Source organism: Silurus aristotelis (genome assembly GCF_946808225.1).
Source record: "Silurus aristotelis genome assembly, chromosome: 28".
Lineage (NCBI taxonomy): Eukaryota > Metazoa > Chordata > Actinopteri > Siluriformes > Siluridae > Silurus > Silurus aristotelis.
Window position 1 is genome coordinate 11,292,198 of NC_139601.1, and position 19,472 is coordinate 11,311,669.

Below are 19,472 nucleotides of genomic sequence, written 5' to 3' on the forward strand. Positions count from 1 at the left end.
CAGTTTTTAGATTCTCAAACGGAAGTTTGTACTGCACGCCACCACACTATAGAAGCAAAGTGTTTTGACATGTGTAGTTAGTCAAATTCATCGTTATACTATTTGTGTGAGTTTCCAAATTGATAAAACATAATTGCAATAAAATCACAATTGTAGAAAAACTGCAGCTCTTGTGGGATGTTCCTGGTCTGCAGTGGTCAGTGTATATCAAAAGTGGTCCAAGGTAGGAACAGTGGTGAACCGGCAAAATGGACGGCCAAAGCTCATTGATGCATGTTGAGAGCGAAGGCTGGTCCGTGTGGTCCGATCCAACAGATGAGCTCCTGTGGCTCAAATTTCTGAAGAAGTTAATGATTGATGGGTCAGAACTGTTTTGGCAGCAAAAGGGGGATCAACACAATATTAGGTAGGTGGTCATAAAATTATGCCTAATCAGTAACTATAATGTTATGCCTGATCGGTGTAATAGTGACACTGTGATAAATGAATTTGCAGTACACTTTACAGAGATATTATAATAATTACAAATCAAAAATAGTACTGAATGGATGCTGTTGGCTTGATGTTATCTTTTTATTTTTTTACTTAAATCTTGTTCCAATTTTTATGAATGAAAGAAAGTATAGTTTTACTCAGTATATGCTGTTGTTTGTGGACAGTTTGTGTTAGCTAAATTTTATATCATGACACACATTGTAGAAATATATATATAGTAGAAATGTTCTCAAAAAATTGGAATAAGATATTTTTGTCATATCGCTCCATCACAGCCTCACACCCAATGATCCTGGAATAGGCTTCAGATCCACTGAGACCCTGATCAAGGTTGTTGACTGTCAGTGAGTGAGTGAGGAAGTGATCATAGCTGGTAAATGAGTGTAGGTATGAATAAGCACGAATGTGTGTTCCGTAGTGTGTTGCGGTGTAAGTCAGATTAAGTCAAACTGATTTACAACCAGGATTCCTGGCATAGACCCTGGAATTACCACAGGTGTGATCATAATATAGTGGTTATTGAAAATAGGTTATGAATCTGACAAGCAATACATTATATTTCTCAGGTTTATTTGTATTTAACATTTGCACCAATACCATTCGTTTGTAGCGAATTTATAGAAAGTAAATAAATCAGAAATTGTGATAAGTTTTATTTTTGACAGAACATCAGCACAATAGTATTCTTGAATAAAAATGACAGCATATGTGCAGGTAAAAACAGTAGGCACAGGACATTCATATGTAAAATATCAAAGGAATGTATGATTATTCATGATAGATTGTTCAGTCACATGAAAATTAAAAGCCTTGGGGGTTCAGTGGTTGTGCAAAAAATTTAATCCAAGCATTTGATGTTCAGGTACAGTTCAGAACGTTCAGGATCTGATTCTGAAGAATTGTTTTTCCTTCAAAACACTGAAAGGCCATAATCTTGGAAAAGCTGCTCTAAGGAACATTCTGGTTAAAGTTCTCACACTTTCTCTATCTCTTCTCAAACGCTTATCAAAGTAGGTTTTGGACATTGCTAATTGTGCACATTACAGATCCTCTGACTATCCTCATTCAAAATAAAGTAAGCCATCAACAGAGAACCACAGTCAGACCTTGTTCAGTCCAATAGATTATGGGGTGTAAGAATACTAAATATTATGAAAAAAATAAGAATGTAACCATTTAAAGGGCATATTAAGACACTTACAGACTATTTACAGCCAGATATTGTTCATTTTTACCATGCAGGTTTTTGACAACTTTGAGAAAACATGCATGCGTCTTTTCCTCATTAACAAGCTCTGTTATAAAGCAAGAAATAACAGTCTACATGCTGAACAGCTAATCGAAATCAATGTCCTTTAAATGTTAGAATGATTGATTCAGATTCCACTGACACACAGATGAACCTGCTAAAAGATAAACTGATATAAAGTAAGTAAAATCATGCAAGCCATTTCCCCTGACGTATCAGAGACGTATCGATCTTGCCCGGCTAGATAACAGCTTTCTGTAAATCAGTGTCTAAATCTACCCTGAGAAAATACAAAATGCTTCTGGAAATGCAAGTAAAGCAAGACAGTCAAAACACGCAGTATCAGAAAAGTAAAATGAAACAAGTTCATGCTATTGCTTACTTATTATAAAATGAAGTCAATGACCATTTTAGCCAGCACTCGAGCAATGAGCTTAACAGTGATACTGAGCACACAATATAATTAGTGGATATTCAGTCATATAAATGGATCAGGCTATACATATAGGAGAACATTTTCAGGCAGTATTTAGTATCAGGCCTCAATTGTTGACTGTGAACCTCATGCTTGAACAGAGGTTTATTATTCTTTTTAAGTAAATGTACAGCAATAAAGATTCAAAGAGCTGCTCAGTGTCAAATAATTGCCCCTGTGAATAAATAGTGCCTTGCAATATACCAGCACCCCATCCAGGGTGCTTTCTTTCATGGAATAAGTCTGGCTCTACCACCAGTCTGACCAGGAAAAATTAGTTATTAAAGATGAATGATGTAAAGCAAAAACTATTAGATTATGTCCAGCATTCCTGCTTTATAATTCAAGCAGTTTGATAAATGATTTTGCCAGGACAAATAGTATATTGTCTATTCTACATGTGCAAAATATACATTTTTAATCCATCAGGTTAATTATGGAGCTAAATGCAGGTTTGTGTTAGCTCACTATTTAAAGATACTCGAGATAAATATCCATTCTTTCTGCCTTGTTTAAACATCAGCTTTTCAACATGGATTTCAGTTTCTATGTTTCTTGCATTTCGATGCAGCATTAACACTCCTGGGATGAAGTTTGTCTCGTTAAGTAGGCAGTGTAAAGACAGACGTCTTTTAAAGTTCTTAAATCTTAGACACAATTTAAAGAGGGCAGCAGATTTTCCTTAATTGTGTTCACCAAGCGAGAGATAAATATAGTAAATAAATGGGGCAGAAATGCTGCTTTAATACAGTATAGTGATAATATTGAAAAGTGTGATCATTTTATAAGTAACTATTGTGATGTGAAGATTTCATATTGGCACGTCTAGCTGATTATGAACACAATCTTAAAGTTACAAATATGTAAGAATTAATAAGTAGAACATTTGTAAGGAATAGTTACAAAAGTGAAGGCCATGTAGGGGGGAAGAGGGCAGCGGTTGGCAGTTGTAGATTTTGCATTTCTAAATCCACTAATTCACTCCCCATTCTAATTCTGGAGAATGAGGTTTTGTTAATCTTTTATTTCTGGTATCCAGCCCACTGATTTCACAAAAAAAACCCAAACAAACAAAACATCCAGTAAAAATGCTAAGCACATACAAAATGAATATGAAAAATAATATCTCACTAAAAGTTAATTGTAAAATGCCCTCTAGCCATTTTTTTTTAAAAAAATCACAGAAATTCATACTAAAATCAGTCTCAGAAAGATTGCACACTTCTGCAATTTAAGAAAGGAGACAGCCTTCTGGATCCTTCAAATTTCTGGCCCCATTGCCATTCTTTAGTTCACTCTCGCCATCTTCTGGCAACGCTGCATCGGAAGGCCCATCAGGAGTTGAGGAACCAGGCGAGAAATCTGATGGTGCATCTTCATAGCCACTGCTCTCGTCATAATCTTCAGCATCCTGAGCATTTTGGTTGCTTTCCTTCAGTGAGGCCTCTTCAGACCCAACCACACCTGCTGCTTTAGCATCTTCGTCCACTGAAGTTCCTTGCAAAGCAGCCTGTCTCCAGGAATTTTGCTCAGCTCTTTTGTGCTTGAAAAGCAGATATACTGCAGAGGCAAAGTTCGCCAAACTGGTTGTAGAGCCTGTAGATTGTGCAGATGTGTCTACTGATTGTGTGTCTTCGGGTGCACATTTATCCACTTTGACAGCAGGATTAGGATTATCTGTTAAATCAACAGCTTCCTTCTGGTCTTGTATTATACTTTCATGTGGAACTGATACCCTCTCCTAGTGAAAGTAAAGAAAAAACAATTATGATCAAAAGCAAATCTACCATGTAGTAGTATGTAGTACCATTAATTACCAAAAAAAATAATGTTTTTGGCAGACTGCACCACTTAATGTGCTACAATATTATTTTCTATATTGTCTATAATCGAAGATCTCAAATGTCAGAATGATTCCTGCAACCACTAATATTACCTCACCTTTTGGTGGATTTTGTCATATACAGTTAGCTCCCAAAACACAAATGGTTCAGATTTTTCCATCTTACGATGATGATGATGGTGGAAAATAAATAAATAAATAAAATTTTTGTACAATACATTGGGTTGCCAGGATGTATGTGTCTCCCTGTGTAGGCGTTAACTGTGTTTCTGGTGTTTCAAAGCCTAATTATTAATTAATAAATAATTAATTGCTCTGTTTTGCTAAATTATGTACTTAAATTATTAACAAATTACACTATACTACCGCACACTGTTCACCATTCTTTAAGATTCCTGGGTAGGCCATGTACCATGTCATGGGGTCATCGGAAAGCATCTCCATTGTAAGTCAGGGGCTAACCTGAATATCTTTCAGAGATTGGAGGCAACACTAGCATACTAGTTGTGGTAGGATAGTTCTCTAAGCATGTTGTTTCATCGCCCTCTGCTCCCCAGGTCCACCCATAACCTACCAGACAGACAGGTGGCAAAGCCTTAACCAAATGTATTTCTATACCTACTGTGGTAATCATCAGTGTGGCTGCTGTGGGTCTATCCATTACCAAAAGGTTTGCTGTTTTGCTACGTTTACCACACACAACAGTAACATCTGTAATGTCATCACTTTCTTTACAGCTTACCAGTGTTAATATTAATCCCCAAACTCACTGAGTGTTGTACAGATTTTTGCTCCTCGTTATCCCTTACTGTATTTTTTCTTTTTACATTTACTTATGTTTTTTTTTTATTTTGACTGATATGAAGCACAGATGAAATGCTATATTCAAAATTCAAACTATTCTTATTAGTAGGCTGTCTCATAATACAAGTGTCACATGGTGCTTTACCAGATGTATTATTATTTCACAAAAGGAACTTGTGTAAATCTGTACACCATCATTTGATTATAGCTACCAGAATGGACTGCGCAGCATTACTGCAGTTCTGATAGCAGTTTCACTGATATCTGTCTTTCCAGTTCAGTCATCCAAATGCTATGTGTCCTAAAAATAGTTTCACAGATTTTCAAACAAATACAGCTATTTCCTGTGAAACTACACCCAGAAAAACATTGCAAATGTCGAGCCTCGATTAAATTCGATTAAATAAGAGGAACTTTCTGGAATGACAGGCAATATGATATGACTTCTTGTCCTGAATAGTCAGATGTTTGTGGTCCAACTGAATGTGAAACTTTATTTAGTCATTTATTTTTAAGCTTATCATTCTGTTACTACTAAGAATAAATATGAATAATTATATTTTACTTTCAATTATAATGTATGGTAAAGTAAGAATGTAATGTCTGGAAACCAATAAAATAAAAAAGTGTTTGCTAAATATTTATTTTCAGAATATTCTGTTAATTACGTTTTTATAACTGTTTTCATTGTTATGGTTATACCCCAGAAAGTTCTGTGTATACTGTCTATATATAATATTGGCAGCAAGCAATACACTGATAAACTACAAAAACTATAAACGGAACAGGCATAACATTATGACCATCTAAAATTGACTGGTCTGTGGCTATGCGGCCTAATACGCAACAAACTGCGATGCACTGTGTATTCCGATACCTTTCTTTTAGAACCAGCATTAACTTCTTTAACAATTTGAGTTACAGAAGCTTGTCTGTCATTACAATAACTTTTTTTACACAGCTACTAGACAAATCTTAATTACACAACAATATGGAATCTAAATTTGTTTTCTCTGACTTGTATGCAAGCAGGCTGGCAAGCGCAGCGTCCTCATTACAAGCCTAGCATTCTCTCTTACCTCCTTTATCCGCTCCAACTCCTGAATCAGCAATGCAACAGTGTCCTCCAACTTCTTTCTATGCTCCCTCTCATGCTCCAGCTCCTAAAGGCAACAGGAAAAACAAAGGATAAGAAGGAATTTGAGATAGATAAACGTAGGGAGATAGTATAGAGATAGGAAGTGACCTAGCTTACAACAGTTACAATAGCTAAACAACATTTTTTTGCTGTACTACTTTTTGATTATAACAGACAATAATTTAATCCTTTCAGTTTTATATTTTAATGATTATAGTAGGGTCAACAGTGCAAATTAATGGAGAGTGTGTTAGAGAAGTGAAGAAAAGAGTGCAGGCAGGGTGGAGTGGGTGGAGAAGAGTGGCAGAAGTGATTTGTGATAGAAGGGTATCTGCAAGAGTGAAAGGGAAAGTTTATAGGACTGTGGTGAGACCTGCGATGTTGTATAGTTTAGAGACAGTGGCATTAAGTAAAAGACAGGAGGTGGAGCTGAAGGTAGCAGAGCTGAAGATGTTGAGGTTTTCGTTGGGAGTGACGAGGATGGACAGGATTAGAAATGAGTTTATTAGAGGGACAGCGCATGTAGGACGTTTTGGAGACAAGGTGAGGGAGGCTCGATTGAGATGGTTTGGACATGTGCAGAGGAGGGACATGGGGTATATCAGTAGAAGAATGCTGAAGATAGAGCCACCAGGAAGGAGGAAAAGAGGAAAGCCAAGGAGGCGGTTTATGGATGTGGTGAGGGAGGACATGCAGGTAGTTGGTTTGAAAGAGGCAGATGTAGAGGACAGGGGGTTATGAAGACGGATGATCCGCTGTGGCCACCCCTAATGAGAGAAGCCGAAAGAAGAAGAAGAAATGGTAAACTACACAGGCTGGCTTTTTGTGGCGAGGAACAGTGAGCTGGGATTTATTGTATATTGTACATATTATCTGGAGTGATTCAGGGCACAACCCTAAAGATACAACCCAGCTCATCATAATCTTATTGGGGTCATTTAAATAAGGAAAAACTGGCTAATGGCCCATTTGTATTGGCCGGGCAATGCCACAAATGTCAGTTGGTGCATCTACCAGCCACCCCAAAAACCAGATTGTTTTTCCAGATATGAGAAACTATTTCTGTGTGCAAACATCCTCTGCTGTCTGTCTGTTACACAAACAGCGATTTCTGGACTCACCTGACGAGATTCTATGTATGAAACAGGTTGTTGTCTGTTGTAGGTGTTAAATGAATTAATGCCAGAAACAAGCTGGTTAATGTGTCTTGATTTTATATCATGTACTATGCAAGTTCGCATTAAAACAGCATAAATGTCTTGGGACACAGACAAAGTAATGCAGACATGGTTTATGTAGCTCTCACTCACACTGGAGCCCATAGATAGGTATAAAGCTTGTCACAGAGGACAACCCTAACCCATTTCAGTCAAGGCAGGTCATTGTAGTTCACATGACAGTCTAACTTTCTCATGACAATCAATGCTAGCTAAAGGAAATAGCTGCAGACTTAGCTTCCTCACATATCTGTTGAGGTACAGGAATGGTCACTAGTCAGTGGACTATAAGGAGATTTCTGTTGGAGGGTATTACAGTTTTAATTTGTTGCCTTGGCTCCTGAATCACAAATTTCAACTGAGCCATGTCTGCTGCCATGTCATTAGTTTACCTAGATAGAGGTTCATCTTGTGTGGTTGAGGGACGTGGGCAAGTAGAGACATACGTAAATGTCTTCCATTTGGGTCAAATCTGACTTGAATTAAGTACCTAAAGATGACAGCTAAGCATAATGAGATGGTATCTGCATAGCTACACACTCAAGGTGATGTCTAAGTCACACAGTATATTCTTAGACAATGCTGAGGCGGTAAGCATAGCATAGAGGAGATTTAGACAACAATATGTATGGTTAATTAATGATATGTTAAAGGTAATGTACACTATAGTGCCAAAAGTATTCGCTCATCTGCCTTCAAATGCAAATTAACTTGAATAACATCTGATTCTTAATCCATAGGGTTTATTATGATGTTTGCCCTTTGCTGCTATAACAGTTTCAACTCTTCTGGGAAGTCTTTCCACAAGTATGTTAATGGGAAATTTTGACCATTCTATTTTTGACCATTCTTCCAGAAGCGCATTTGTAAGGTCAGACACTGATGTTTGACAAGAAGGTCTGTATCCCAGTCTCCGCTCTAATTCATCCCAAAGGTGTTCTATCTGGTTGAGGTCAGGACTCTGTGCAGGCCAGTCAAGATCTTCCACACAAACTTGATTATCCATGTCTTTATAGTTATTGCCTTGTGCACTGTTGCGCAGTCATGTTGGAACAGGAACGGGCCGTCCCCAAACTGTTCCCACATAGTTGGGAGCATGAAATTGTCATAATGTCTTGGTATACTGAAGCATTAAAAGTTCCTTTCAACTAAGGGCCCAACTGCTGAAAAACAACCCCACATCATAATCCCCCTACACCAAACTTTACACTTGGCACAATGCAGTCAGACAAGTACCGTTCTCCTGGCAACTGCCAAACTCAGACTCATCCAACTGATTGGCAGACAGTGAAGCGTGATTCCTCACACCAGAGAACACGTCTTTACTGCTCTAGAGTCCAGGGACGATGTGCTTTACACCACTGCATCCGATACTCTGCATTGCACTTGGTGATGTAAGGCTTGGATGCAGCTGCTCCACAATGGAAACCCGTTCCATGAAGCGCTCTACGCACTGTTCTTGAGCTAATCTAAAGGCCCCATGAAGTTTGGAAGTCTGTAGCTATTGACTCTGCAGAAAGTTGGCGACCTCTGTGCACTGTGCGTCTCAGCATCCGCCGACCCGCTCTGTGATTTTACATGGCCTAACACTCCGTGGCTGAGTTGCTGCCGTTCCCAATCGCATCCACTATCCACTAATAGTTGACTGTGGAATATTTAGTAGCGAGGAAATTACACGACTGGACTGATTGCACAGGTGCCATTCTATCACGGTACCACGCTGGAATTCACAGAGCTCCCAATCTTTCACTAATGTTTGTAGAAGCGGTCTGCATGATCAGGTGCTTGATTTTATACACCTGTAACCATGGAAGTGATTGGAACACCTAAATTCAATGATGTGGATGGCTGAGTGAATACTTTTGACAATATAGTGTATGTATCATGAAAGAACAAAGAGTTATGTTGAAAGCAACCCATTTCAAGCCCCAAAGTTAGCAGACAGAGTAGTAGGCTAAGAAATAAACAGTGTGTAGTTGAGCCAAGAAAAACTTTCAGCTGAATAAGCTGTGCTTAGTCACAGCCCTGCTGGTTGTTTTTAGCTGGAAATGAGTAATTCTCTGAGCAGATAATACCAAGGAAAAATGGAATGTAAATGGAGGAGAGGCTGACACTAATTTTAACAGTACTGTGAGTCCAGACTCAGTAGTGAATGGTATATAATGGAAAACATGATATACAGTACTAGCAACATGCAGTCTCAGACACAATAGGTGGTTAAGTGGCAGCCCTGCTGAAAAATCTACCTACCTTCTGAAACACCTAACCAACTTTGCCAGATGGTAAGACAATTTTTAACCATTATTACTGCAGTAAATTGATCAACTTAGACTTACTTGTCACTTTGACTGGAACACCTGTACCTCTGCGCATTTATCCAGTTATCAAATCAGTCTTGATTCAGCAGCAAAAAGCATAAAATTATGCAGATAATTTCAGGAAAAGGTTTCTGGTATTGTTCACATCAAACATTAGAATAGGGGAAAATGTGATCACTGTCACTTTAACTCTGGCATTCAATTTGGTGCCAGATGTCTTGGTTGAGTATTTTGCATACTGCTGGTCTCCTGGGATTTTTTAAACACAACAGCCTCGAAAGTTACACAAGATCATGCAACAACCAAAAGAACATGTGTGTGGAGGATCTGCAAGTTAAAACACCTTGTTGATAACAGAGATGAGAGTGGAATAACCAGGCTGGTTTGAGCTGTCAGAAGGTTTATATCAGCTCAGATAAGCACACTCTACCTCCATGGTGAGGAGATAAACATTTCAAAATGCAGAAACATCAACCCTTGAGGTGATTGGGCTATGATATTAGGTACCATTCCTCTCAGCCATTAACAAGAATAAGGTTTTTTCATAAATCTGAACAGCTTTAATGAGATTCCTGCTGTTGTAAACCATCCACCTGAAGGATCAATATTTTGTGCAGAAAATATTCTATATCTATTAGCTCAGACTAATCTGGCATTTTTTCTTTTTGATCAACAAACTGTTTCCACCCACAGAACTGTTTTCAATGTGTGTAAACTCTAGAGACTGTGGCGTTAAAGATACCCCAGAAGATCTGAAATGCTCAAACCAGCCTATCACCTCCAAAGTCACAAACATTGCAGCTTTTCTTCAATCTAATGTTTCGTGTACATTACCTTAGGCTTTTGACTTGTTTCTGCATGATCTCTTTGCATTTTGCTGCATGTTTGGCTGATTAGATAACTGCAAGAATGTTGAGATGAACAAGTGTTTCCAATAAAGTAAACAGTGAGTGTATGTTCTAACTGACTTACTGCTGTATATTTTTTAAGAAAGGTTTTCTAGAATGTTATCCATAAGGGAAAACACAACTTGGCATATAGAATGAGATGTGAAAGCCAATTCTTGGAGCTACAAATAACATTACAACGAATGTTTGGTTGTCAAACAACAACAATAATAATAATAACATACCAATAAAAGTGTTGCGTATTACAAAACCAAATACATAGCTGTTTTGGCTGATATAGAAGGTACCCAGGTAAAAAGATACCTAGGTGATTGTTTCATCCCTGGCATGGAATAGAACCAGGCCTTATACTTGTTCGATAAGAAAAACCTGTTGCAGGTACCATGCTGTATTGATGAGCCTCCCTCTTGGTCTCAATAAGCATCTCCTCAGCTCCCTCAAGGGCATCCTGGAGACAATCTAATTGGAAAAGCAACACCTCCTGCCGCAGCTCGACGCTCTGTAGCTCTGCTAAGCACATCTCATAGTTCTGTTTCAGCTCTATCTGCAGAAAATATATTAGTTGCAATTTACTGTTCGGTTGTGAAGTTGATGAGTTTATCAGGTATGAGAGCCTAATAACCAACCCCCCCCCCCCCCCGAAATATATTTTTTTCGTGATTAATGTTAAATCTTATACAAAACTGTTACTGTGTTTGTTCTGCAATGGATTTAAAAGCAATAAAAATTACTTATGGAGCAAGTATGCTGGGAGGAGGGGTAATTGTTGGAGATTATTTCATTCCTTCACAGCCAATTTATGATTCCAATGTCACTGTCTAACAGAACACTATTTACATGTACAGTGTGCAGTAATATAGATTATTGTAGCAAATTTTCTTATGGCTACTTCAAAGAGTTGTTAACAATCAGTTAACATATCAAAACAGTTTTTAAATGGATTTGGTTGTTAATGGAAGTCTTTTCCTAGTTGCTTTAGAAATATCATTAAGTAAAATTGCAAAAACCATCCCAGCTAATGTCAGTAGTAATGTCATAGCTCCTTTTAAAAGAATTTGGTATGATCCAGTTCATACTATACATACATAATGCTAACTAAATTATAAAGCAGAATAGATAATGTTATAAGCCAGACATCAAACTTGCCTCGATTCTCAATGGCAGATAATACCTATAAGGTAAAGCTAGCATTAACAATTCTAATTACTTTGCCCCTGTTGGTGCACTCGTGTATTTGGGATTTTATATATATATATATATATATATATATATATATATATATATATATATATATATATATATATATATATATATATATGACAGGGCTTGACAAATCAATTGCCTGAGCATGAACTGAATCTTCAACCCGTGAAGTTTTATGTGAGCTTTTTCACCTGCTTTACCTGGAAATTATAAAGGCATAGTTTTAAGGTGTCTCCTACACGGGAAACCCGTAGGTGTGGGCTACCCTCTTTGGGATTAAACTACATTGTAGGTTTTTAAGAAACCAAATTATGAGGCTTGGTGTGCTCACTGGTACTTTACTTACCTAATGGATCAATGAATTAATGTACAATTTGTCTACTTTGCCTGGTATTATTAAAATCAATAATCTATGCTAAAAGTGCCACATAAACATGCTTAAGAATGTGTGGCCACACTGACATTTTGTTGTCTTTGCTGTTTGGGAAAATGACATGCATTGTTAGGTGCTGTACATTGCACAGCCCCACACTTGTGGTTTTAAAACAAGCCTGACTGATCACATGTTCTGCAAGTGAGCAACATATTGAAGAAAAAAACATCTGTTTTCGTGAGTAAGAGAAATATCAGAGGTGCAAACCAAGTGAAAGTTTAAAGTGCAGACATTTTAGTGCACTTACTAACACTCTATAATGGTTGCCACTTTGCCCTGGTTCTTCTTTCACACTGAGTCGTTTCTGTTGGTCTTTTCGAACGTATTTGATAGATGTTTGCTTTTCATGCTACAAATGCTTGCTACGGTCTGTATTAAATAGTAAAGGTACTTACAAGTCACACATCAATACTTTTCCATCATCATAGTATTTGAGGCTGTTTATAGTGCTGCACACAGGCTACAGTATGAAATAATGAATAAATTATTCAGGTTAAGTAGAAGCGCAATGTAAATACCATGGATGTGTTTTCTGCAGGCTCATCTTCACACTAAGGCAAAAAAAAAAGAAAAAAAAGGAAATAAGCTTATAAATCATGCATACACATTGAACAATAAACATTATATAAAAGTCAAAATATAAAGTATACTATAAGGTTGTACATAATTATACCACATCCAAGTTTGATTTACTATATTAGGATTTTTTTTTAGTCTCTTATGGAACTGTGCCCTGTGCAAGCAGTCTTAAGTGATTAAGCGTATTCAGATAGATTTTTATAAACACTCATGATTATGTTTTGGTGTCAAGTTTAAGAATGAATTCTGTTAATCCGTTTAGCTGTATCTGGTTTCATATAGTCCTTTTTTAATGTCGGTTTTAGTCTACTGTCAGGTAATGTAATAAGCGGAACACAATGCATAATAGAAACATAATGTTTACTATCCAAAGTTGCACAGGATTATTCTTTCTTTTGATTTGGAAATGAGTTTGTTTAACAAGCACAGCAAGCAAATACAGCAAAAGCATGTGATTTGTGATTTTATGCTCAGGAAGTTGGAATATTGCATGAATCAGTTTTTGATTCCTCCATGTAAAATGTTTAACTGAGACAAAAATCAGCAAGTTGAAAATCTTGCATAAAATTGCATAAGATTTATCAACTGTGGCATCAGCAACTGTATGACATTAGAATAGTTTGGGTTGAATACACACCAAAAGGCTGCTATTTTCTGTCTATAAGATTTGTTGTTCACCAAATCAAAAACAACCTTGTCTATTGAGTAATAGATAGTAATGACAGATTAAAAAAAAAAAAAAAAAAACGTTCTGCATTCTCTTTGTTTAACTAAAATGTCTTTTTTCCCTTTCAGTGTTTTCTAAAAATGTTGCTATATTGATATTAAATTTGACGCAATAGCCTTCTTTGGACTAAAAGCAGCATTTTTTGCAATGTGCAATTGTTTAAAAAGTCAAAGGCAAGTGAAAAACAGCCCACTTCTCAGTGTGCACCACTTGGCTCGAGTTTGGATAATTGGACTCGAGCCACAACACAGCTCTAAATTGGACACAGAGAATGTGATGTACTTACAAATACACAGTGGCCATTTTGAGTTGCTGTGTCTAAGCTGAGTTAAAAGAGATTCACATGAAAATCCAACCAGCATATATTGGAAGCAATGTTGAGCAATATATGTGTGAAGGCAAACTGTTGCCAGATTGGTTGAAATCAAGGTTGGCAAAAACCTGTTGGATATATTTTTCTTTTTGAACTTTTTCTCAGGCTTAAACAAAGATCATGGTTAGTTCGGAAAGAGCTTAAAAACCTTAGCTGTAAAAATGGTCTTTCTAAAGATGTGTAAAATCTTGACCTAAAGTTTAGTGTGGGTTTCTTTTACTTTGGCCAAACCATTGGATAGTCACGTGTCATAGCAAAACGACAATACGCCTCATCAATACAGCTTGTAATCAAAGGCCCAATGTCTGCAATGTACCTGTTCCGTTACATCACCGAAACATTAAGAAATGCTTACAACCTCTGTACAGATGTTTAGCATTGTGAATGTAAATGTGTAAATAAAGTCTTGACTATCATTTCTGCACTAATCTAAAAAGTCCATATTTCAATATGTGAATTATTTTATAGTATTTAACTGTGCTTTCTTAACCATTCTGACCAAATTGCAGCCTAGAAACACAACCTGTATGTATTTTGTTTGGTTCTCATGACAAATACTGCAGAAACATGTACAAGTGCATTATTGCACAAGACTGTAAACCCAGGTCTACACCCTGCCATGACTCACAACAAACACTAATCATAGGAATTATATCTGATATCTTATTAACAGGTGGACATAAAGGCACAATTCTATACTGATATTTGGATTGTTTTACCTGACTTTCTCTTGTGTCTCCCCTCCTGAGAGATCCATATCGGCTTTCTCTGCGAATTAAGCGCTTGGGTGACTCTTCAGCCTGGCACACAAAAAACATCACAGAAGTAAGATCACATATGTAAGAGAGTGGCAGTAACAGTGGCAAAATATACACACCCTTTTCCCACATTTTGTAGTGTTACAAACTGCAAATGAAATTACAGTTTCAGTATTCAGTTCCTGATTCATTACATTTGGTTGTGTTCAACAACTTAAAAATAACAACAACTCTTCGATGTAAGTCCTTCTAGTTTCCAAGTGTTAAAAAATACTAGAACATGTGACGGGTGGGTGTTTCTTGTTGCCCAGATGTGCCCTGTTAGATAAGCCAAGACCAGAATAGTGGAAACATTTGCGACTTCAGCCATTTGGAATGCCCAGAAAAAAAATCTAATTACTCGTTCATAACTGGTACTAGCAACGAGACAGCAAATAAGTTAAGGCAAATAAGGAAAATGAAATGAGCAGCAATTGATGACAGAAACATTGTATATTAAAAAAAAACAACAACAACAGACATTACCAACAACCAGCACAGGGCACGGGAGAAGGTATCACAATCCAATATTCAATGAAGAGCAAAAATGGAAAATAAAAATGCATACAACAAGATACAAACCACTCATCAGCAGAAAAAAAATCAAGACTATATTAGCATAAACAAAATATACCATAATTTCCAGACTATTAAGCGCACCCACTGAATTTGACAAAATTTGACATTTTGAACATAAATAAGCCGCACCTGTCTATAAACCAGTGTCTACACTGAAACTAATGAACTTTACAAAGGTTTTAACGAAAGACAGTGTCTGTTACACTGCGTGTATCTAAACAGTAGCCTACCGGGAAAGTCATTGTTCACTGTCTTCCTCCTTCCTTTCAAAACAATTTCTCCTAGGAGTTTTTCTTTTGGCATCGTCGTGTGTTTAAAAATCACCATCGGTGAAGCTTTTCTCCCGATGCCGTGCAGCTCAGAACACAGGTGAAGTGCGTTTTTTTCAACGCATTTCCTGTTCACAGTCCGAGTGAGCGGCAGGTCAAACGTCAGAGGAACCGCATCCATATTTATGATGTAGTGTGGCCCGATTCAGTGGAAGCGCATCTTATTTAATATAAAGAATTTAATTGGTTCACCTGAAACTGTTAGGCAATTTCATTGGTCTAATGTTATGGGGCTCAGTGTTTCGTCTTGAAGCTTGTGAAACCAGGAAAAACCCAGGAAAAATCCATATATTAGCTGCTTCGTTGTTTAAGCCACGGGGTTCAAAGCGTGGGGGAAAAAAGTAGCGGCTTATAGTCCAGAAAATACAGTACATAATGATGATGAAGTTCTGGAACCTAAATTAACCTCTACTAAATTGATAGAAAGGTGAAAATCTGGAGAAAGAAAGGATCGGCTCATGATCCACCCAGCTCACTAATCAAGCAGAGCTCTATAATGTACATTTATCGTGACTTTTTGCATGTTGACTTTGTGTTTACCAAGGCAATTTGATATTGTCTTGTCTACTACTTTGTACGACTGTGTTCTGAATGTTTGCTGCAGTGAACAAAACAACGAAACAACATTTTTTTGCTATTTCTCTACAACCCGAATTCCGGAAATGTTGGGACGTTTTTTTTTTATTTGAATAAAATGAAAACTTAAAGACTCTCAAATCACATGAGCCAATATTTTATTTACAACAGAACATAGAGAACATGACAGAAGTTTAAACTGAGAAATTTTACACTTTTATGCACAAAATGAGCTCATTTCAAATGTGATGCCTGCTACAGAATTCCAAAAAGTTGGCACAGGCCAACAAAGGGCTGAAAAAAGCCAAAGATTTTGAAAATAATCAGCTGGAAGAACATCTAGCAACTGATCAAGTTAACTGACATCAGGTCTGTAACATGATTAGCTATAAAAGGGATGTCTTAGAGAGGCAGAGTCTCTCAGAAGTAAAGATGGGCAGAGACTCTCCAATCTGTAAAAGAAATGTGGAATAATTTAAAAACAACGTCAAATTGCAAAGGCTTTGCTAACCTCATCACCTACAGTACACAACATTAACAAAAGATTTAGAGAGACTGGAGAAATCTTGGTGTGTAAACACAATTTGCAGATGCCAACTAAAGCTCAATCATGCAAAAATGAAGCCACATGTGAACATGGTCCTGCAACGCCGTCGTGTCCTGTGGGCCGAGGCTCATTTAAAATAGACTGTTTTAAAGTGGAAAAGTGTTCTATGTTAAGACGAATGAATATTTGACATTCTTGTTAGAAATCACATACGGCATGTCCTCTGGGCTAAAGAGGAGGGGGATCTTCCAGCATGTTATCAGCGTTCAGTTCAAAAACCACCATCTCCGATGGTATAGGGGTGCATAAGTGCATACAATATAGATAGCTTGGATGTTTTGGAAGGCACTATGAATGCTGAAAGGTATATAAAGTTTTAGAGCAACATATGCTTCCCTCCAGATGACGTCTATTTTAGGGAAATCCTTCTGTATTTCAGCAGGACGATGCAAAACCACATACTGCAGCTATTACAACAGCATGGCTTCGTAGTAGAAGAATCCCGGTGAGGAATTGGCCTGCCTGCAGTCCAGATCTTTCACCTATAGAAAACTATTCAGCAAAACTCCAGAAACGCATAACCGGAATTGTACTAATATAGCTGGAATTTGGATAGAGTGACATCTCTGTCGATATGATTGCTTAAATAACAAATAGGGCATTTAGTCGATGTATGTTCAGTATGATAGGGGCTCTTCTATATCCAGGCTCTGTGTGACAATGCAAATGAGTAAAACCCTTGTGAGCGCTTCAGCTGATTTGATGAAAGCCTCAGAGAGCTGAAGAGCTGCAGAGTCGTCTGATGTGCTAATGAGCAATCGAGCGTCACCTAGAAACGCCATAAACAAGCCATAAACTTTACATCTCCATGGAAAATGCAAGCTAGTCAAGCTACTTAATACATATATATATATATATATATAAATAAAATAATATTGTGTTTGTTATTCTTTTTCTTATTTTTTTACTAAGTACAAGAAAGACTGGTAATGCAGGATATCCAGTCCCTGTGAAGTCTGGGCGCGTTCTATTGTAGTGCCGCTGCTTATTACGTAATAATTGCCGATGACGTCACTACTCGTTAGTTCCTAAAAAAAACAGAAACGAGGCTTCTTTGAACACAGCTGTATTTTTTCTTCAACTATATTACACAGCTGTGACTTTAACAGAGGAATCTGATTCGTGGGGATCAACAATCACATCCCAACACAAACAATTCCATAGGCATATAATTATTTTTATATTTTTTTTAAAGAATTTTCCAGGAATTAGTTTACGGATAAAAAAGACTATTCTATGGATAAGCAGTTGCATATATATATATATATATATATATATGTGTGTGTGTGTGTGTGTGTGTGTGTGTGTGTGTGTGTGTGTGTGTGTATATCTCTAACCTCTATTATGTGTCGAAGAGACTCTTCCTCGCTCATCGCGCGCGAGACGATCCGTTTTCTCGGTGACGCGGATTTCTCCACTGCGTCTGAGTGCATGCTGAAAAACACAAAACTACCGACTTCACAACGCGGGGTTAATCCGATATTCCGCCCTTACGGAGAGTGTGAACTGTTCGCCTGCACTTTTTGTGAGTGTTTGACAGCAGAGAGGTGGCGAAAATACTCAACTTCGCTTATAGGAGGGGCTCAAACGACCATAGAGAAGGGCGCGTCCCAATTCAACCGATCATTACTCTCCCTTTCACCCTTCTCCAGTCACTGAAGCGCACTTAGAGGTGCATCCTCTATTTTCCTATGAAGGGCCAAAAAAGAATTGTTGCATTATAGCAAAGATTTTATTCAAATTTAAGTTGCAATGTTTAAAAAAAATAATAATAATAAAACATTTTTTGTAGCAATACGAGAATAAAGATGGAGCACTACAGGAATAAAGTCTTAGCAACATGAGAATAAAGTCATGGCGCAATGAGAATAAAGTCGCAGCAATACAAGAATAAAGTCGTAGCACGTTTTTTTTTTTTTTTTACTATGGCACTAAAATGACATTGTACATTTATGATTTCATTTTTTTTATTTGAACATTTGAATAGAAAACATGACTCTGTAAATTGCAAACAAATGTGGTTTTATTTTCAAAGAAACTACAGTGAAAAACAATTCAATTAATTATATACAAAAGAATCCGGTGCCTTACAGCTATTCAGTGACCTCTTATGTGAGACGAATCGCTCATGACTTTTTTTTCCAATTGTCATTTTTTTCCTTTCAATTTCCTTTTTTCAAAAGTTGCATAGCAGGACAACTCAAAGGTCACCACAGGACAACTCTGGTCCACTGGTTCTAGTTTGGGAATCTCCTACTTTGGGCTCTAGCGGTTCAGTTCTGGATGTAACCAGTATTGAGTCAGAGCTCCATTAGAGATAAAACAAAGTTTGAATAGTTTCAGCAGAATTGTAAGAATGCTGATCACACTGTATGAGAGGATCCCAACAAAACATGGATCCCTATTAAATAAATTATGTGGTGAAGATCTTCTACACCTGTGATCAGGGCAAAATGAAGCAATTTCCCAGGATTAGGATTAGAAAATAGAGATGGTTTGTGATGTCCCAAATACTTTGCCATGATTCATGTGGATTAACTGACCAGAAATACAGCTTTGTGTCATAATGCAAAGCATTTTAGATCTTTGTCTCCTCTGTCCTGCATTGAAATAATGTTCAGCATTTTGTTTTAAAATAAACAGTTTTTCTCATGTTTCCAATTCAATTCTTTCTCCTTTTATATGTCAGATACACACCCATACACAGTAAAATGATTTTATCGCCTGGTCCCTGATGAAGATTTGTGGGGAAAAATATAATGAAGAAAAAAAAGCTGTTAAAAAAATAGCAATAAAGTAAACAGACTTTTATTTATATTTTA

General features: G+C 37.2%; 1 protein-coding gene across 2 annotated transcripts; it reads right to left on the reverse strand.

The window, feature by feature from the left end:
* Positions 1 to 1,135: 1,135 nt before the first annotated feature.
* Positions 1,136 to 18,343, reverse strand: LOC310721986 (uncharacterized protein). 2 transcript variants are annotated; one of them, XM_083534269.1, is made up of 6 exons: positions 17,988 to 18,343; positions 14,482 to 14,562; positions 12,602 to 12,634; positions 10,830 to 10,991; positions 5,946 to 6,029; positions 1,136 to 3,960 (listed from the first exon to the last, which is right to left on the reverse strand). In XM_083534269.1, exons 1-6 carry the CDS (start codon positions 18,081 to 18,083, stop codon positions 3,451 to 3,453), a joined length of 966 nt encoding a protein of 321 aa, XP_083390395.1. In that variant the 5' UTR covers positions 18,084 to 18,343; the 3' UTR covers positions 1,136 to 3,450. The 2 variants fall into 2 exon arrangements, with proteins under 2 accessions (XP_083390395.1, XP_083390396.1); XM_083534270.1 differs by lacking the exon at positions 10,830 to 10,991 and having other exon boundaries at positions 17,988 to 18,234.
* Positions 18,344 to 19,472: the final 1,129 nt, after the last annotated feature.